Here is a 22,032-nt window from a genome sequence, read left to right as displayed (position 1 = left end):
ATTATACACAGGGCTCTGTACATCATAAACCAGGCTCTACATTATACATAGGACTCTGTTCATCATATACCAGGCTCTACATTATACACAGGGCTCTGTACACCGTATACCAGTCTCTACATTAGACACAGGGCTCTGTACATCATATACCAGGCTCTATATTATTTACAGGGCTCTGTACATCATATACCAGGCTCTACATTATACACAGGGCTCTGTACATCATATACCAGGCTGTACATTATACACCGGGCTCTGTACATCAGATATACAGAGCCCGGTGTATAATGTAGAGCCTGGTATATGATGTACAGAGCCCTGTGTATTACACCATAGAAATCACACATGTGTGGTTATTGGGTATTCATACGATTGATTGCTCTCCTTCTGCATCCACTGCTAGATACTGTATTTAGTATTTTAATTTTTTTCAAAACCTGGTAAACCCTTTATAAATATAAATAATAAAAGATTTTTTTTCTTTTTCTCTTTTGTCTGACTGAGACAGAGCCTACCAATTCGGGATTCTGAAAAAAGGCACCGCTCGGGCAAGGCGTTCCATCCACGGAGACGCGGCGTTACTTCCGGTTTCTCACTGGCACAGAGAAACTGGAAGTGACGGTGCAACTCCGAGACAAAGCACCGCCCATGTCCTACTGCAGCGCCAATCAAAAACACGACAACAACAAGAATGACACTAAGATGGGAGTGTTCAGGTGCATTGCATTGTGCCACAATGCAGGACAAAACCAGGCAAATGAAGCGTCTCACATGCAATCATGTGATTGCATAGATGTCATGCTTCCCAAAGTGCCCTGTGTCCAGCGCCCAAACACAGTGCACGTAAAGGACCTTTTTTTTGGGGGGACTAGCTTTAGAGAGGCGGCACCCGTGCACCCCCTTTGGACGGACAGCCACTGTTCTTATAGGTTTTAACTGTTGCTCTGAAATAAAAGGTTTTGGCTAGAACTGAACTGTAAGCTAACATGAATATGTTTAGGTATTACCCAGTTTAAATTCATAGGAGAACAAAAAAGGGACAAATTCTAATGATCAAATCACATCATCTAAAAAGATAAATAAGGAAAGTAAATGATCATGAAAAAGTAAAAAGCAAAAAAGATTGACAGAAGGAAGAGCAGTCATTAACGTGGTACAATGTTCAAAATAAAAAAAAATATCTGATGCACTCTGTCAGTAGCAGTAACACAGCAGTTTATGTTTTTCTGAGCCCCCGACTCCACCAGTAACTTATTTTTATCACCTGTTGATCCAGCCAGTAGATCCATTAATTTCTGCTTTCTGCATTAGGGTGACAACACAGTTTTTTCTGCACTGAAATCACAGAGTAGTCTTGTCACTGTAGGCATTGTTAGGTGGAAATGTTGTTTCAAATGGACTTTATGTTGAAGAAAAACAAATTAAAGACCAATCCCAGCTAACGTATTTTAGTAGTTAAACCAGCAAGTTTATGTCCCGGGCCACACTAGTGCAATACGGGAAACCATGCGATTCAGTGCCGGTTCCCGCATCGCACCTGAATCGCACACTGGTTCACACTGACATTTGTGAACCACTAGGGGTGTCAATGTAAACTTAATGACACCCCCAGATCGGTTCGCAAATCGCAGTGCTAACTGTGAACACCCATGCAATCCAATTCCAGTGCGGACTAAAAAAAAAGGGTCCTGCACCATTTTGGTGCAAATGTTTGTATGGCTGAATTCACATCACACAGACATCGCATGTGATCTGCACAGCAAAGATGTGCGAATCACATGCGATGTCTGTGATTGCATGAATGTGAACCCAGCCGAAACCATATGAATAAAGATTGACCTTGGTAGGCACCAAGGTACAGTGTTATATGGTTTGTCCCAAATGTCAATTTTGCTGGACAGTTTGGACTTTTACAGAAAGTGGAAAATAATGTATCTACTGGCAAGATCAACAGGAATTTCAATGATGCTACAGGGAAGACTCAGAAAAACATAAAACTGCTGTGCTAATGCTATAGGTAGACACAGAAATAACTTACAAAAAGCAGTGGTTTAAAGCTGTGATATTAAAACAAAAGTAAGACATAGAAAATGTTCCTTGCCTTATTTGATTTAAGTCTTAAATTATTCATAAATTGAGCATGTGTCCTACATGTCTGCATATCAGAGATATGGCCTCGAGATGTAAAATGTGTTACAATATAAATATTTAAACTGATTTCGACAATGCATTTCATAGACATAAATTATTTTTAAACCAACTCTGTCTCTAAAAATTAAATGTGGATTTAAGATGTCTCTAAGAAGAAGGTAATACTTACCTCATCCACTGTCTGCACAGCTGAATGTCACGCTGATAATTACAAATTGCCAACTAAAGACTCCTACAGAAAAAAAACCTTTTTGGGGACATCAATCTCCTTCTCCCCCACTGCATTCAATGGTTCCCATCCACCAACCCCTAAATCACCACTACATCCTGAAGTGATGTAGGGGTCGATGAGAAGAACCACTGAGACCAGTGAGGAATCAGGCGATTGACACTACTAATCCTGTAACCACCCTGCCCCCTATCCCAAAACAGAAAGCTTAGATAGACTAACCGATCTATAAAATGCAAAAATAAAACGGATTCTAGTCCAATTTGCTTCAACAGGGGAAAAAATTCTTCCAGACCCCTTATTAGCAATTTCAAAGTTATATACAGATATTTCATTTCTCAAATAGGTATGCATAAAATGCAGTAAATCCCTTTATAATTTATTTAGAATACTTCTAACTATTGTTAGAAATTGTTAGCTAGATCCAACTGCTAAGAAAAAATGTTACAAATGTTGACAACTCTCCAGCTCTACAATCTGCTTTAGCTCCACCAACAACTATATAGTAGTTACTAGTGCACCCGAGCCCTCTAGTGTAGGCCTAAGACATCCAGCGCTGGGATGGCAGGTCTGCAAGCCCAGATTGTGGGTTCCCGACCTGCCATCCCAGAACATCAGTGTTGAGAATGGAGCCGGCAGTAGAGGAAGCATGCGGCTGCAGTAGAGAGCAGAGCCGATGCTTCCTGTAAAGCGCTAGCTCCTGTCACAGGTGGGGTGGTACCAAATGCACTCCTCCTGGGACAGCAACAGCCAGCGACACCTCCAGGGTGATTCCCAAAGGGAAAATTGTTTTGAAGGTCAGGTTTTTTTGTTTATTAAAATTACATAGCAATGGGCATATCTGTTCTAATTCTGCACTGGTTACTCTGGGCTTCTTTCAAACTGACACACAGGTGCAGCACAGAACACCTGTGGGTTACCTGCACTGAGCCATAGATTTCTGTTATTACCCGTGGTTTTGTGAGCTTTCTGAAAGAGCAACAAAACTCCTGAATGCAGGAATTTTGGTGAGCTTTCAGAAAGTGTACCATACCTGTAGGATATAATAGAAGTCAATGGCAAAGTGCAGCTAACCTGCAGGAAAGCCACAGGTGAATTGCGCTGCACCCGCAGTGCAGGTAAAACGCAGCACTTCAGTGTGAAAGCATCCTTTCACACAACCTGTCCGACCGGCTCTGCCTGTCCGTTTTCTCTGGTGGAACCACTCGGACCCTCCATTCACCTCAATGGTGGACTTGTGTCCGTTTACATTTATTTATTTATTTATTTCAGGTACTTATATAGCGCCGTCAATTTACGCAGCGCTTTACATATACATTGTACATTCACATCAGTCCCTACCCTCAAGGAGCTTACAATCTAAGGTCCCTAACTCGTATTCATACATACTAGGGACAATTTAGAAAGAAGCCAATTAACCTATCAGCATGTCTTTGGAGTGTGGGAGGAAACCAGAGTACCCGGAGGAAACCCACGCAGGCACAGGGAGAACATGCAAACTCCAGGCAGGTAGTGTCATGGTTGGGATTTGAACCAGCGACCCTTCTTACTGCTAGGCAAAACTGCTATCCACTACACCACTGTGCCGCCCTAACATCCACCTACCTCCAATCTGATCTGCTAAAAAAAACTGAAGGGGATCCGTCCCCTTCCGTCTGGGCGGATCAGATCGGGGGGGCCCATAAAGTAGAGCGGAATGTATCGGTGTCCACTCTGCATATGCAGAGTGGACATAGATCTGCTATCCACCCACTCCGCTCATTGTGGCCCGCGACCAATTTACCAGGTCAATTAAGTGTCCCTCACTCTTCAAAAGGCTGGGCACCCCTGGACTAGTTTGTTACAAATTTCATGGAAAGTTTAGGTAGGTCTTCATATTAAATCCCATAAATCCATCAGCGCAATTCACTAATGAACAAATAAATACAATATAATGGTGATGTATACAATATAATGGTGATGTATACACAGTGAGTTCAACCTGTAAAAATACAAAATGTGCAAAAGTACAAAGTATGTGCAAAAATACAAAGAAGTGCAATAATTGCACCTCCACCTGGTTGTTGCTGACACTGAAAAACGTGTTCACTTCACATTGATCCAAAATAATTTCCAAAACAGTGCTGCACTACCGATACTACAATAATAATAATGTACAACATCAAAAAAATCTAAGTTCTTGATCCTAAAAATAGTGATAATTTCCAGTAATGAAAAAAAAAATTTCTTCCAAAGTCAAATCTTCACCCAAAACTGTGCACTGAGAATCAAAAAATGCTGGTGCTCTCCTCCACCACTGTGCTCTAGCCGCTCACCTTAAGATCTGACCCCTGTTTTACCAGCATGTCAGATAAAGCAGATCCCCTATGGGGGTAATCAATGAATCGGCCCGGCGTGAAGCTGATAATCACTCCGTGTCACTCTCTTCCTCCTCACTGGCTTCACCAGTCTCAGGTTTCCCTTGGGTGTTTCTGGTATATCATAGGAATAAAAACACCAAATCTAGTGCTCTGTTTGCAAATAATTTATTTCTCCAATAGACACAACAGTAAGGCCCCTTACTGATGAAGTCACGCCCATTTGATGTAATGCGTATAGGGGGGGAGTCTCAGTTGGTGACGTCATCCCACGATTACCTTGTCTTTTCATCTGTCCGTAGCCCGTACAGCTAAAGTGCTTCACTTGTGAGTACCATATATGCTGTATCTATTGGAAATAGAAATAAATGATTTGTAAACAGAGACCACTAGATTTGATGTTTTTATCCCTATGATATACTGGAAACACCCGAGGGAAACCTGAGACTGGTGAAGCCAGTAAGGAGGAAGAGGGTGACACGGAGGGATTATCAGCTTCACACCGTCCAATTCATCGATTACCCCCATAGGGGATCTGCTTTATCTGACCTGCTGGTGAGCGGCTAGATCACAGTGGTGGAGGAGAGCACCAGCACTTTTTGATTCTCAGTGCACAGTTTTGGGTGAAGATTTCACTTTGGAAAAAATGTAAGACACTTTTTTGTATTACTGGAAATTATCACTAATTTTAGGATCACACACTTTGATTTTTTGATGTTGCACATTATTATTATTGTAGTATTGGTAGCGCAGCACTATTTTGGAAATTATTTTGGATTAATGTGAGGTCCTCATATTACATAGTTTTGGTAAATTTAAGAAATATTGTACAGTCAGAATGTGACATGTATGGTGAGTTTTACAGTAGTGAACCTCTTTATGTGCAGTCAGAAGGGGTGCATGCTTTTTTTCTTCATTTAGGTGACTCACTAGTTATTGAAGCCAGATGAGACGGAAAGCCCCCGAGCTTGTAACTATAAAACAAATCAGCAATGACAGTTTCCATATACCTGTCGTTTCACACTCACATCAAATGAAACCTGGTTTGGAGCCAGGCTAAGGAAATTCAAGTATTTACATACTCTTAACATGCAGTAATTAAGTTTTAAAGTTACTCTGTCACTAGATTAACCGCTTGCTGATCAGCCACCGCAATTGTACTGTGGCAACAGGGCTCGGCTGCGCGAATCGCCGTCATGTTACGTTGGTAACATAGACAGCCACCAGGGGGCGCGTGCACGCCACCAAATGCGCGTGCCCCCTGCTCACCCACGAAGCCGACGCAAGTGTCCGGCGGTCACGATCATCGCCGGGCTATCGCGATCGCTCGGGGCACACCGAGAACCGAGATCTGTGTGTGTAAACACACAGTTTCCAGTTCTCTGAGGGGAGAACAGACAGATCGTCTGTTCATACAGAGTATGAACAGCGATCTGCCATCTCCCCTGCACAGTCCCATCCCCCCTTCAGTTAGAACACACACTAGGACACACTTAACCCCTTCACTGCCCCCTAGTGGTTAACCCCTTCACTGCCAGTGAAATTTTTACAGTAATCAATGCAATTTTATAGCATTGATCACTGTAAAAATGCCAACGGTCCCAAAAATGTGTCAAAATTGTCCGACGTGTCCGCCATAATGTCGCAGTCCCGATAAAAATCGCAGATTGCCGCCATTACTAGTAAAAAAAAAATTAATAATAAAAAAGTCATAAAACTATCTCCTATTTTGTAGACGCTATAACTTTTGCGCAAACCAATCAATATACGCTTATTGCGATTTTTTTTTACCAAAAATATGTAGAAGAATACATATCGGCCTAAACTGAGGAAAAAAAATGTTTTATATATATTTTGGGGGGATATTTATTTTAGCAAAAGTAAAAAATATTGCATTTTTTTTAAATTGTTGCACTTTTTTGTTTATAGTGCAAAAAATAAAAACCACAGAGGTGATAAAATACCATCAAAAGAAAGCTCTATTTGTGGGAAAAAAAGGACGTCAATTTTGTTTGGGCGCAATGTCGCACGACCGCGCAATTGTCAGTTAAAGTGATGCAGTGCCGAATCTCAAAAAGTGCTCTGGTCAGGAAGGGGGTAAAATCTTCCGGGGCTGAAGCGGTTAAAAAAAATATATATATCTATATATATATAGATATATATACTTGCTCTAAAACACATCTGTTTTGCAAAGACATAACAAACAAAATACATGTGTTACAAACTCTATAAGGACACCTAAACACACGCACACACGCACACACACACACATGCACAATCCATGAAACACACAAATGCAAGTTCACCCAATGTAGAGACAGAACTTCAAAGTGGGTACACCTGTTAAGGATGTCCTGAAATTACTGACCCAAAAACACACTCTCTGAGCATGCCCAGAAAAATCCAAGTGCTGTTCACACACAAAAAGCACCAAAAAAAAAAAAAAAGTCCCTGAGCATGCTCAGAACAACCCAAATGCAGCTAGCACAAAATAAGCCACCCCCTGTCCAAAATTAAGCACATCATCCAGCATGCTACAAAATTACAGATGGGACAACCCCCCCCCCCGTCCAGGGGGGCAAACAAAGAGCCTAACATGGGCAAAAGTTATACAACAAATACCATTGCAGTCTATGGGAACTGACTTGTTCATTTTGCTAGTCCCCACTTGGCTGGCTTATATTCTAGTTATTGGCCTTAAAATGGGTATGGGGCCTAGGGACATATATCAATGTCACCAATTTGGACAACCCTTTAAAAATGCTAAACTGCTTAAAAGCTAGTAACTTGGGGGGCTTACTCTGCCTGTAAAGTGGTGCATCTGTAGCATGTAAGGATGAGCTCAGGCTTGTAAACAAACAGCACATGCCGAGCCTGCCAGGAAGTCAGCACTGCACAGCTCTAATCACAGGCAGCGAGACATTTCCCGATCTCTGCAGCCGCGCATCAGAACAATGTCTCACTGCTTGTGATTAGCGCTCCGCAGTGCCGACTTCCTGGCGGTCTCTGCACGTGCTGTTTGCGAACACGCCTGAGCTCATCCTTAGTAGCATGTATCCAAAATGCTGCTTCAAAGATGTACGGCTTTAGAGAAAACTTACAAATCTACATTGCAGCTGCAAGATTTTAACCCTCACCAAAAAATAGCCTGCCCCCCCAATACATACAAGGCCATTTGGCTCTGTTAAGGCTTAAAATGAGAACCCCCATGTGAAAAATACCACCCCAAACTAAAAAAATATTGGGCCCCTCCCACACACTAACAAATCTCTAGCCAAACACACAGCAAGCCAGCCTATTAAAAGGGGGTGGATGCTTGGGGGCAGGAGGGGCTCATGCACCCCAAAATTCAACCACCTTGTTCACATATTTAGAGGGACAAGGGCCTCTTCCACACAACCCTAGGCTGGGGTTGTGGGGGGCTGCAGACAGGGGGGGTTTATGGAATGTGGAAAATCTCTTTAAACTAGTGCGTACAAGGTGCTTTGTGGTTGGTATTGGGCTGAGCCCAATGTGCCCCAAAAGGCAGCCAGCTATGTTGAGTGCATGTGGCCTTGTATGGTTCAGGTGGGGGTTGGGCGATCACTCTTCTCGCCCCTTTCCTAGCTGGCCCTGTTGTATGCTCTGAAAAAGGATGTGGTTTGGATTGGTGAAGGCAGCTCACAGCCTTTTGAGAATAGAGTGGAGTGTGGAGTTCTCCTTTAAAAGCAAAAGTTAGCCCATAGAAATCCAAGGGGTTAGAGGGGGGAGGCAAGAGCATTGGAGAATGGAGTGTGGAGCTCCCCTTTGAAAGCAAAAGTTAGCCCAAGGAAATCCAAAGGGTTAGAGGGGGGAGACAAGAGCATTGGAGAATGGAGTGTGGAGTTCCCCTTTAAAAGCAAAAGTTAGCCTATGGAAATCCAAGGGGTTAAAGGGGGGAGGCAAGAGCATTGGAGAATGGAGTGTGGAGTTCCCCTTTGAAAGCAAAAGTTAGCCCATGGAAATCCAAGGGGTTAGAGGGGGGAGGCAAGAGCATTGGAGAATGGAGTGTGGAGTTCTCCTTTAAAAGCAAAAGCTAGCCCAAGGAAATCATATGCATTAGAGGGGGAAGGTTAAATACCCTTTTAGGAGGAGCTAGAGGAGTGAGAGTCTTTTTACATAATTTTAACAAGGTGCATGTCACATGTTGGCAACGTAACATGCTAATACGACCCGTGTGCAAATCTCCTTAAAAAAATACATAAAGGTGAACCAGCGTTAAAAAAAAAAATTGTCAAGTTTAGAGGTGTGCCCATTCAACCCGTGCAATTGCATGTACGTTGCTTAAAATTTACTAAGATTTTGGCCACGCAGTAAACAAACCCATGTGAACGAGCGCAACAGCCCTTTGTGCATGCGCACTGCTTACATTGATCTCACGCAGTTCTAAACGTACTTGCAGGCACAGCAGGCTTTCTCTGAAAAAGTTACTGTCTCATTCTATTTTGGGCATATTTGTTACTTGGGCAGTTGTTACTAAACTTCCTCACATCACCCCATAATATTGGCACCTCCATCTTCTGTCAATATTGATTTGGAGATGCCGTGCACCATGTCCATAGTGGCGCACAGATTGCATTCTCCCGCGTGGCAAGATTGCTATAGAAAATGGGGGATTCGCGCTCTGTTACCGGCGCACCATTTCCTAAATATGGAAATGTGCGTTGCACCTTGCCATGCGCCTCTACTGATGGCATGGCTTTCATAAATCACCTCCCCCCCCCAATAGCCACAGTGGGAGATTAGTCCATTAGAGCTGTATAGCTGTTTGGAAGAATGAGTGTATGGCCAGCTTTAGTACGTTGATCAGACTGATGTCTCTGCTGTGTAATCCCGACTGCAATCACATGTAACAGCATTTGTTTCACCTGGATGAGAAAAGGTTATCTGCAGAGTGCTTCCCTGTCCTCCTTGTGCACAGTAAATCTTGGACTCAGGAAATCCTCTGCAGCTGACAATGTGCTTTAAGATGTTTTGTTGTTCCCTGTGTGAATACAGTGATGTTTATCAGTGAGTAAAATTGACTTGTGTTTCTGGTTGTATTACGTGATAACACATGCTCTATTATCCACTTATACCTTGGCACTAGGGGGTATGGAAGGGTAGCTCAGCTAGTTTCTACTATGCAGTGTGATCTGGATTGCTTTGCACTGTTATACTGTTACACTGCTGTGTGTATAAGCTTAGAACCACATGATGTCTACTAAAGTATATCACTGTTGCAGTGCTCGTTACTGCAGTAATGTGTTGGCTCCACAGTGGTAAATCCTCCCACCAGTCAAGGCAAAGCATGTGACCTCTTTTTTCCTGTCCAGTTTTATGGTCGGTTCACACCAGGAATCGCACAGGAATGTGTTGCGCACTCCTGTGCATATCACATGCGGTGCAGTGTGGTGCACTGCACCGCATGTGATATGCACAGGAATGCGGTGCAGTGTGGTGCATTTTGAGCCTATTCATTTTGAATGGACTGAATCGCATTGGACTGCACCAAAAGTTGTGCATGCACTATATTATAGAAAGAATGCACTGCAACCAGATTGCATGGTACTTCTGTACCATGTGATTCGATGTAGGCAAACACACTGCATTTCTGACCTGCATTTGTGGATTTGTTAAATTAACATCAACACCCACTGCTGATTGCAACTGCAGTCTTTTCTGAATATGTTGTTTGCTGAAAAGTGCACAGTGTCCTGATGTGAATGGGAATTCTGGGTAGAAACCATCAGAAAAATAGGTAAATGTTACAATAAGGCTGCATAGCAGACGGAAGGGAAGTTGAAGAACGATAATGGCAGCATCTGCTTTAAGTTTGTGAGCCTCAAGTTAGATCTATTCTTGATAGAGTCTGGTACGTACTAGAACAACAAGAGTAGGTATAGGACAGTGGATTTTTAAGACGCCAAATATCATGTAGACCCCATTCTCTACAATATCTAAGAAAAGGAGTATCTCCTTGAGGGCCAGCTGGATATCTCTCTGCTAGGATCACGAACACTGTTAAAATCTTCCACAATCAAGAGAGGCATCCCTGGATTATCTATCAAGAATTCACCTATCTGGCGAATTACCTCACCATTATATGGTGGAGGGATATATACAGATCCCAATATAAATTCTATGGAGAATAATTTACACACTAGCAAAATGTATCTACCTTGTGGATCCAGTAGCACTTGCCTGCAGGAAAACTGTAATTTAGAAGAGATTAATATACTTGTACATCTAGCATATGTAGAATATACAGCGTGATACCGAATCGGGTACATTTTATTTTGCCGTAGATTAACTGTATCTCGAGTTAAATGTGTTTCCTGCAGGCAAACTATCGATGGTAAATATTGCCCTAATGTATCAAACATAGCCCTCTTCTTAGTATGATCTTTTATTCCTCTTATGTTCCATGATAGTATCAAGATTTCATTTGCCATAATCCTCTATATGAATATATATATATATATATATATATATATATATATATATATATATATATATATATACACTAGTATTATTTAAAGTCTTAATAAGCAAAAAGAAAGATACCCTGTTTCCCCGAAAATAAGACCTAACGTGATTGTCAGTGATGGCTGCAGTATAAGCCCTACCCCCCAAATAAGCCCTACCCTGTTTCCCCGAAAATAAGCCCCACCCTGAAAATAAGACCTACAAGGACTTTAGCTAGGGCTTATTTGGGGGGTAGGGCTTATATTGTAGCCATCACCGACAATCACGCTAGGTCTTATTTTCGGGGAAACAGGGTAGGAAGAATAAGGAGTACCTAGGGCCTATATGCAAATCGAGGCTTAAACTTTTATCCATATAAATATTAAGCAGAATCCTAGAAGAGAGAATTGATCCATAAGTATATAACCCATTAAATTCTGTATGGGCGTAAAAGATGGATATAGCTGAAAGAAAGAAAAGAAATGGAGCAAAAAGCAAAAAAAAAAAAAAAAAGACAAAGGGTGAAAAAAAAAAGAAAAACCCAGCACGCCCACACAAGCATTCAAAAAAAGAAGGAAAACAACAAAAAACAAAAAAAAAACAAAAAAAAATTAGCTTTACCATGGGTTTCTAATAAACAATACTTGACTATGGGCCTGTCAGATCATTCCCCCATTTTAGTCTCCCTAAATAAAATAAAGACTAAGATGAAGCCTAATTGGCGGGTTCCTGCTTCTTGGTTAAAGGAAATGTCACAGGGAGATTCAACGAGTCGAGCTCTAGTGGAGTTTTTCTCCATTAATGAGAACTCTGCTTCAAGCCAGGTGGTTTGGGACACCATGAAGGCTTTTTTGAGGGGAGTCCTAATGAAGGCAATAAGTGTCCAAAAAAATTGAACTTAGAAAGTGAATCTTTATTAGCAGCAGAGGTTCGGCAAAAGGAAGCTCAATATATACAGGACCCTACAACCCCCAACCGCTGCACCTGGAGGAATACACAACAATCATATAGAAGATTGGTATTGGATAAGGCTGATAAGGCCTGTTTTCTCTCCAGATGTCACGGCTGGGAGGAAGGGGAGAGACCAGGATATATGCTAGCTGTAGTAGCAAAATCTCAGGAGAAAATTAATTTTATTTCCGCCATTCGTAAAATAGGGGGTGAGATTACAAACGATCAAAATGAAATTAAAGACTCTTTTTTCTCTTTCTATAGTGATTTGTATCAGAGCAAGGTTGAATATTCAATGGCACTTCTTAGAGGTTTTTTGGACCCTTTAAAATTGCCTTCTCTCTCTAGTGTGGCTAGAGAGGAACTTAATGCCCCTCTGACTTTGAGGAGTTAAGACGGGCAGTGTTAGAAGCCCCAAACAATAAAGCCCCAGGTTTAGATGGGTTACAGTCAGAAGTGTACAAATATTATGGGGATATTCTGTTACCGGAACTATTGAAGGTACTTAACCATTCATGGGAAACCTTTAAACTTCCAGATTCTATGAATGAAGCTTGTATTATAGTGCTACTAAAGCCAGATAAGGATCCTTTGGCTCTGGAATCTTATCGTCCGATATCGTTATTAAACTTGGATGCTAAGATTCTAGCCAGGATCCTGGCAGCTAGATTGGGTAGAGTCATGCAGGGATTGATCCATCCAGATCAATCTGGTTTCATACATACTAGGTCTACAACGATCAACTTGAGGAGACTTTTCTTAAATATGCAGTTACCAGTAGACAACCTGGGGAGGAGGGCTATTCTGTCACTCGACGCTGCGAAAGCATTCGACAGCATCGAGTGGACATACATGTGGGAGGTACTAGATAGGTTTGGCCTGGGGCATAACTTTATACAATGGGTTAAGCTACTATACTCTGACCCAAGGGCTTGTATGCTAATTAATGGGGTAGTGACAGAGTTCTTTTCTTTATCAAGAGGCACCAGACAAGGGTGCCCATTGTTACCATTATTGTTTGCATTGGCTGTCGAGCCGCTAGAAGAAGCGGTTCGGCAATCGGAGGATATCTGTGGGTTTATTAGAGGGGCAAGGCACGAAAAGATATCATTATATGCGGACGACGCACTGCTGTTCCTTGGTGATACGGACAATTCCTTGATATCCTTAATGACCCTTATAAAACAATTTGGCTTATTCTCAGGCTTTACTATTAATTTGGACAAATCGGTCCTATTCCCACTTGATGAATTCAGTTTTGATATACCGAAGGAGGCCCAACAAATTAAAGTTGTGAAGTTTTTTAAATATTTAGGAATATGGATATACCCAAGGTTGAAAGATTATTTGCAGTATAATTTAACTCCCATCCCGAAGAAATTTAAACAAAAGAGTATAGCATGGTCCAAATTACCCCTATCAGTTGTGGGCCGAGCAAACCTCATAAAAATGATGTGGCCCCCCCAATTATTATATGTTTTACATAATTTACCTATATGGATTTACCTATATGGATCCCGTTAAAATGGTTTAAAAAAATAGATTTTTGTTTCGTAAGCTATTATGGAAAGGTAAGAGCTCTAGGATTAGACTGTCTACCCTTCAGAGAACTAAAGAAGGAGGGGGCTAGCAGTGCCACAGCCAAGAGTGTATTTTATAGCTTCCCAATTGTAGCATTTTGAGGGGTGGGGGACGATGGATTGGAGAGATCCAATACAGGCTATGTTATTAAGTCAATGCTCGAGCTATAATCTTACGGCCCAATTAGAATCAGGATTATTTGCCTGCACTCACTCTAGCCCAACATTGGTGCTAATGAATAAAGTATGGCAGGAAATGAGGCGTACAATGAAATATGAAGGGGTGTCAGAATTCTCTCCAATATGGGGGAATAGGTGCTTTGGAGAACTCTGTAAACTAGAGGGGTTTGAATACTGGTGTTCTAAAGGAATACAATATATTCCTCAGCTTTATGCTCAAAGCGCTATATGTTTTTTTCAGGAGCTACAGGAATTACCGTATTTATTTATTTATTTTCCCCTTAAAATCAGGGGAAAGTCGCAGGTGCGTGTTATACGCCGATCCCCTGAGCTGCACAACTCAAAAATCGCCGACCGCGATTTGAAAATGGCGCCGCCGGCGCCGAAATACACAGAGCCGGTCCTCGGCTCTTTCCGGCGGCTCTCGTTCATTTTCAGCTCCACTCGTAGTCCCGAGCGGAGCTATCCGAACCTACTCGGCTAGGTTCGGATAGCTCCGCTCGGGACTACGAGTGGAGCCGAAAGTGAACGAGACCGCCGGAAAGAGCCGAGGACCGGCTCTGTGTATTTCGGCGCCGGCGGCGCCATTTTCAAATCGCGGTCGGCGATTTTGAAGACAGGGGATCGAAGGCTGCACTGGGCAAGGCTGCACTGGGGGAGGCTGCACTGGGGGAGGCTGCACTGGGGGAGGCTGCACTGGGGGAGGCTGCACTGGGGAAGGCTGCACTGGGGAAGGCTGCACTGACGAGGCTGCACTGACATGGCTGCACTGACGAGGCTGCACTGACATGGCTGCACTGACGAGGCTGCACTGACATGGCTGCACTGACAAGGCTGCACTGACATGGCTGCACTGACAAGGCTGCACTGGGGAAGGCTGCACTGACAAGGCTGCACTGAGAAGGCTGCACTGATGGGCATTTAAATGTAAGTTTTTTTCCCTTCAACTTCCCTCCTAAAAGTTTTTTTTCCTTAAAATTCCCTCCTAAATTGGGGTGCGTGTTATACGCCGGTGCGTGTTATACGCCGATAAATACGGTATATAAATTGCCGCATAATAATTTTATAAATATCTACAACTACGGCATGCAGTCTATTCCCAGTTTAAAGGAGGAGGGATGAATATAAGACCAATGCCACTGATATCTTTATTAGCAGGTGCAGGGAGAAAAAAAGGTTTAACCTCTCTAGTATATGGTCAACTTATGGCGAATTATCAAGATATTTTGGATAGCCCAGGCAGAAAGGGTTGGGAGATGGATCTGGGGGTTATCCTGGACGAGGAATGGCAAAATATTTTGAAGAGGGCACCGATGGTTTCTTTATCATCTACACAATGCCTATCACAACTGTTTATAGGACATATAGGACCCCAGTAAAATTATATAAGTGGAGGCGGAGGGAAACTTCAGATTGCCCAAGATGTAAGCAACCCCAGACAGATTTGCTTCATATGCTTTGGAAATGTCCTAAACTGGTTAGGTACTGGCGAGAAGTGGTGTCTACAATTAATGGGGCTTATCTCAGCCAGATTGAATTGGACCCCAAAATATGTTTACTGGGTTATCTTAATGAAGAGCTATACCCGAGGGAAATGTCAATTTCAATTGGTAGACTATTATTTACAGCCCGTAAACTAATAGCTAGAAAATGGATGTCTTCCAGTGTACCAGTATTTGAGGAATGACGCTCCCAGGTAAATGAGGCAATATTAATGGAGCGACAGGTTTATCACAAAAGGGGTACAATGGATATATTAGCTAAGTTGTGGGGTCCCTGGTTAATAACACCAGGTCTGGCCTCATTCTCCTGGATTCCAAATATAGTAGTAAAGAATGTAAGAAGAGAGAGTAGATAGGAAAAGTATAGGCTGTATGGGAAGTGTTGAGCAGTGTGGGAGGAGGAGGTGGAGGAGGAGAGGGAGAGGGAGAGGGAGGGGGCTTGTTTTATTTTTTATTTTTTTCTCTTCTTCCCCTTTTTGTTTTCTTATTTGTTTTTTTCTGTTTTTTTGTTTTGTTATGAATGGTTTTGTGTAGGTAATTCTACTTGTGGTATATAGTCACTGCTGGAGATCGATGGAAATAAGAAATTAGGATTTAAAAACATATACTTTGTAAAATCAGTGTTAAAATTGCTGTATGCATGGATATTGTATAACTGGTAAATAAGAAAATGTTGAATAAAGAAGTAATGTATAAAAAAAAAAAAAAGGTTTGTGAGCCTCCAGGTGTCCAAAAAAGAACAACTACCTAAGCAACACTTCAAAATCTTGTAAATATTAAAAAGGACACCTATAATGCCGCAAACATAACATATCCCTATGTGAAGAAACATAGGTACCCCATAAGTTTCCTCTGGGCCAGGAGTGCCACCATGTCAGCAAATCAATTACCTTGTATTTGGGTCTTATCTCCCTACCAATAGGTTATATGTTCAATAGAATGCAATGTCAATTATTTCCTTTATTCTCTGATATAACTTAAATGGCCCTCAATAAATGTATTGTTATACTTAAAGTGGTGTTAAATCCAAAAAACTTAAATTTTATGTATTGCAGCTTACAAATCCTTAAATGTGCTGGCTTCATTATTTTCTCTTTTTAGACTTTTTTTTCCCTCTATTTTCACCTGATGATCTGCTCAGTAACACACTTCCTGTCTCAGAGTGTCTCCATTCCACTCTATTGGAGGAGCCTCTGAGACAGATTTGGACAGCAGAATTGTCTGGGGAGAGGGTAGTGTTAGACTAGCAGGTTTAAATGGCATTGGCTAAAATATTAAAGCAGAACTCCAGCTAATGCTTTTCAGCAGTTACAGCAACAGTCTTTTTTCATTTTGGATAAAGGTTTTACATGAATAAAAGGCGATCTTGGCTCTTCCTCTTCTTCGTGTGCCCCCATAGCAAGCTGCTTGCTATGGGGGTACACAGTGAGTGCTTGCACCCGAGCTATGTGTGTCTATAGAGAGGCGCCAAATAGACACACACAGTGGGGCTTAGCCTTGCCCCCCCCCCCCCAATTCCTTCTCACTGCACTGATTGACAGCAGCAAGAGCCAATGGAGCTGCATGAGTCCCTGTGGGAAGAGGAAGAGAGGGGAGAATAGATGCAGCCATGCACAGCGCTGGATCTCTTCTTCCCTCTCTTCCTACTCACACAGGGAAGGGGGAGGATAGAAAGCAGGGAATGCATTAAGGTGAAAAATGTTTTGGCTTTATAACCACTTTAATTGGCTTGTCCCAACACTCTAATGATAATTTTGCTGGACAGTTTGGTCAGTCAAAGGAAGTTGAAAAAAACCCAACAAACTGCCTGCATCAACAGGTGGAAATAAAAGAAAAAAGCATAAAAAAAGAAAACAAATGCACTCCTATTCAGGTGTTTTAACCCAAATGGTGAACTCCATTAAAGTCTATAGGAGCCGAACAGGAAACATCAAAAGTGTGAATTTTAAAGGCTTATATGCAAGTAATTGGCCATAAAATGGGGTCTGGGTACTGCCCTGGGGGACATGTATCAATGCAAAACTTTTTTTTTAAAACAATTGATTTTCAGGAGCAATGATTTTAATGATGCTTAAAGTGTAACAATAAAAATGAAAAATTCCTTTAAATATAGTGCCTGGGGGATCCCCTTAGTCTGCCTTAGTCTACCTGTAAACTGGCGCATCTGTATCACATATAGAACATGCTGCAGCAAAAATTACACTTCTAATGAAAAAAAAAAAAAAACGAGTCAAATCACATTTAAAATGACTCACAGCTGCAATTGCCGGCACCCGGCCCTGCTCCATAACAATCAGCTTATACTGCACAAAGCTTTGCCCAATCAGGGAGCAAAATGCACTGTGCAGCGTGCAGTGCATTGCAGGGCATTCAGTGGGGGTGAACACCCGCCAAACACCCAGCAAATTTGAGTGTTGGATGAACGGGACGAACGGGCCAATCAGCCAATATTCGGCCCAAACTCATGCTCAGTCCGAACCATTCAACCAACATCAGCAGTCACCACATCTAAGAATTGGTAAGGTGCAATATATACAATTTTTCTTTTGGGGTTTGGGTGAGAAGCCATCACAGGAGTGAGCTCTTTCTCTGATTCAAACCCCTCACATGCACTTTCTCTCCTCTGATGCAGTAGCTCTGAGCTCAGCAAAGGCATTATTCAACTTTGGGGTTGATTTACTAAGGGCATAACTACTGTGCACTTTGCAAAGTGCTATTGCACCCTGCATGTGCAGTTCCTCCAGAGCTTAGTAAACGAGCAGAAGATCTGCTGACTTTCACCATCCAATCACGTGCAAGCAAAAATGCTTTTTTTTTAAATTTTCCTTGCACGTGTTTGGGTATTCTTTGCAAAGTGAAGCCTTACCTCATTTACTAAGCTGTAGAGCAACTGCACTTGCAGAGGGCAACTGCATTTTGCAAAGTGCACAGTCTATTTGCCTTTAGTAAATCAACCCCTTGATCAAAGCTGCACAGCTTGTTTTTTTCCAAAAACACCCCTTATCTACATAGGCAGATTTTTTTTGGTAATGGTGAACTAACCCTTTAAACATTTGCAACATTTCATTGTACCAGGTTCTGGAACCACTGGACACCACTAAATATAACGTTATATATAAAATATGATTTTTTTTTTTTTACTATAGTCTTCAACATAGAATTAACTTGATAACTCACTATTTGCAATGAATCATTAGCAATTGCTTCTTTTAGTTCCTAAGTGCCGGTTCACACAGGGGCGGCACGACTTGCAGGTCGCCTCAGCGAGGCGACCTGCAAACGACTTCCGAGGCGACTTGCAAAACGACTTCTGCATAGAAGTCTATGCAAGTCGCCCCCAAAGTAGTACAGGAACCTTTTTCTAAGTCGGAGCGACTTGCGTCGCTCCTATTAGAACGGTTCCGTAGCACAGAACGGGAGGCGACTTGTCAGGCGACTAGGTCGCCTGACAAGTCGCCCCTGTGTGAACCGAGCCTAAGTGTGAACACAATTACTGTATCATGTACTACATATATATATCTGTGTGTGTGTGTGTTTGTGCGTGTATTTTTTTCATTTAATTATTTTGTGAAAGAAGCCACACATTTTAGAGTGTTTGAAGGTCACATCAATAAATCACAACAAGAGAAGGTAAAACCATACCTGTTGTCTGTTTTTGGGCATATATGGTAGCATTGTAGAGACATGAAACATGAGTTCATAATCCTTATATGTGGTATAAAGGGAATGTGTTCCTGTAGAGTCAGCTAAAGAAAATAAAGTCATTAAATCAGAGTTGTAATTTTTATCATATAAAATCTGCAATGCATTTCTGTACTAGGGTACTAAAGACCAGATTACTTTTTTCTTCCTTTTCAAATTTAAAGCTGAGCTCCAAATAGCTAAATACATGCATGGAATGCATATAATCAAGGCATTTTACCTGCTAATGGAAATGTATTGTTACCAATCTGGTTCTGAGACTTACACAATTTTGCTACACAGTACAGTCCTGTCTCAAAAGGCAAGGGACCTTAGTTTAAGTACATCCAAAGATTCCTGTGTAGCAATTTAACCACTTGCCTACAGGGCACTTTCACCCCCTTCCTGCCCAGGCCATTTTTCAGCTTTCACTGACGCACTTTGAATGACAAATGCTACACTGTACTCAGATGAAATTTTTATCATTTTTTTCACTCAAATAGAGTTTTCTTTTGGTGGTAGGTAAAGAAAAAAAAAGACCAAAAAATGTTAATTTCTTTTTTTTTTTTACTTAGTTTCTGTCAGTAAATTTTGTAATTAAGTAATTTTTCTCCTTCACTGATGTGCACTGATGAGGCGGCACTGATGGGCACTGATAGGCTGAACTGGTGGGCATTGATGAGGTGGCACTTATGGGCACTGATGAGGCGGAACGTATGGGCACTGATTAGGTGGCACTGATGAGGAGCACTAATATGCTGCACTTATGGGCACTGATAGGTGGCACTGATATGTGGCACTGATGAGCACTGATAGGTGGCGCTGATGGGCACTAATAGGTGGCACTGATTGGCACTGATAGACGGCACTGGTGAGCACTGATAGGCAGCACTGGTGGGCACTGATAGGTGGCACAGATAGGCGGTACTTATGGGCACTGATGAGGAGCACTAATATGTTGCACTTATGGGCACTGATAGGTGGCACTAATATGTGGCACTGATGAGCACTGATAGGTGGCATTGATGGGCACTAATAGGTGGCACTGATTGGCACTGATAGGCGGCACTGGTGAGCACTGATAGGCAGCACTGGTGGGCACTGATAGGTGGCACAGATAGGCAGTACTTATGGGCACTGATGGGTGGCACTGATGGGCGACACTGATGGGCATTGATGGACAGCAGTGATGGTCATTGATGGGCAGCACTGATAGGCGGGACTGATAGCCAGCAGGGACTGGCATCACTAATGGGCACTGATTGGTGGCACTTATGGGCAGTGTTGGGCACTGATTGCTGGCAGTGATGGGCACTGATTGCTGGCAATGGTGGGCACTCATCGCTGGCACTGGTGGGCACTCATTGCTGGCACTGATTTGTGGCACTGGTGTCGCTATTGTAATCAGGGCACTGATTATCAGTGCCCTGATTACATGTATAGACATCTCCTGTGAGGAGATGCTTCTGATAACAGATGTGGAAATACGGGGCAATTTAGGTAACAGCGATCACAGGTCAATTAGTTTCAGTATAAATCACACAAATAGGAGACATGAAGGGAACACAAAGACACTGAATTTCAAAAGAGCCAACTTCCCTAAACTACAAACCTTGCTAAAAGGCATAAATTGGGATAAAATATTAGGAACAAAGAATACAGAGGAGAGATGGGTTTGCTTTAAGAGCATATTAAATAAGGGCATTAGCCAATGTATCCCATTGGGTAATAAATTTAAAAGAGCGAACAAACATCCTGGATGGCTTAACTCCAATGTAAAAATGCATATAAAAGCAAAGGAGAAGGCTTTCAAAAAATACAAGGTTGAGGGATCATCCACAGCATTCAGAATTTATAAAGAATGCAATAAGAAATGTAAGGGTGCAATTAGGATGGCTAAGATAGAACATGAAAGACACATAGCGGAGGAGAGCAAAAAAAATCCCAAGAAATTCTTTAAATATGTAAACAGTAAAAAAGGGAGGACAGACCATATTGGCCCCATAAAGAATGAGGAAGGACATCTGGTTACAAAGGATGGGGAGATGGCAGAGGTATTGAATTTATTCTTCTCCTCAGTCTTCACGAGTGAATCGGGGGGCTTCAGTAACCAAAACTGCAGTGTTTATCCTCATGACACAACACAGGAAGCACCTACATGGTTAACAGAGGACGGAATTAAAATTAGACTTGAGAAACTTAACATTAATAAATCACCGGGACCAGATGGCTTGCATCCGAGGGTACTTAGGGAACTCAGTCAGGTAATTGCCAGACCGTTGTTCCTAATTTTTACAGACAGTCTATTGACTGGAATGGTACCAGCTGATTGGAGAAAAGCCAATGTAGCACCAATATTTAAAAAGGGCCCAAAAAACATCCCTGGGAATTACAGACCAGTTAGCCTAACATCAATAGTATGTAAACTCTTGGAGGGGATGATAAGGGACTATATACAAGATTTTAGTAATAAGAATGATATCATTAGCAGTAATCAGCATGGATTCATGAAGAATCGTTCTTGCCAAACCAATCTATTAACCTTCTATGAGGAGGTGAGTTGCCATCTAGATAAAGGAAGGCCCGTAGACGTGGTGTATCTGGATTTTGCAAAAGCATTTGACACAGTTCCCCATAAACGTTTACTGTACAAAATAAGGTGCGTTGGCATGGACCATAGGGTGAGTACATGGATTGAAAACTGGCTACAAGGGCGTGTTCAGAGGGTGGTGATAAATGGGGAGTACTCAGAATGGTCAGGGGTGGGTAGTGGGGTCCCCCAGGGTTCTGTGCTGGGACCAATCCTATTTAATTTGTTCATAAACGACCTGGAGGATGGGATAAACAGTTCAATCTCTGTATTTGCAGACGATACTAAGCTAAGCAGGGCAATAACTACTCCGCAGGATGTGGAAATCTTGCAAAAAGACCTGAAC

The 22,032-nt window shown here is 42.2% G+C and overlaps 1 protein-coding gene across 3 annotated transcripts in view; it reads right to left on the bottom strand.

The window, feature by feature from the left end:
* The window catches only part of SIPA1L2 (signal induced proliferation associated 1 like 2), a 330,522-nt gene that overhangs the window by 161,759 nt on the left and 146,731 nt on the right, over nt 1–22,032 (bottom strand). For all 3 annotated transcript variants that reach the window (XM_073627936.1, XM_073627938.1, XM_073627937.1), the window contains exon 6: nt 19,058–19,161. In XM_073627936.1, the coding sequence (XP_073484037.1) occupies nt 19,058–19,161 (104 nt within the window). The remainder of the gene's footprint in view (nt 1–19,057; nt 19,162–22,032) is intronic.

This window comes from Aquarana catesbeiana, linkage group LG04 (assembly GCF_042186555.1).
Source record: "Aquarana catesbeiana isolate 2022-GZ linkage group LG04, ASM4218655v1, whole genome shotgun sequence".
NCBI classification, from domain to species: domain Eukaryota; kingdom Metazoa; phylum Chordata; class Amphibia; order Anura; family Ranidae; genus Aquarana; species Aquarana catesbeiana.
The sequence above is the reverse complement of the archived record's forward strand: the minus strand, read 5'-3'. Positions and strand labels throughout refer to the sequence as shown.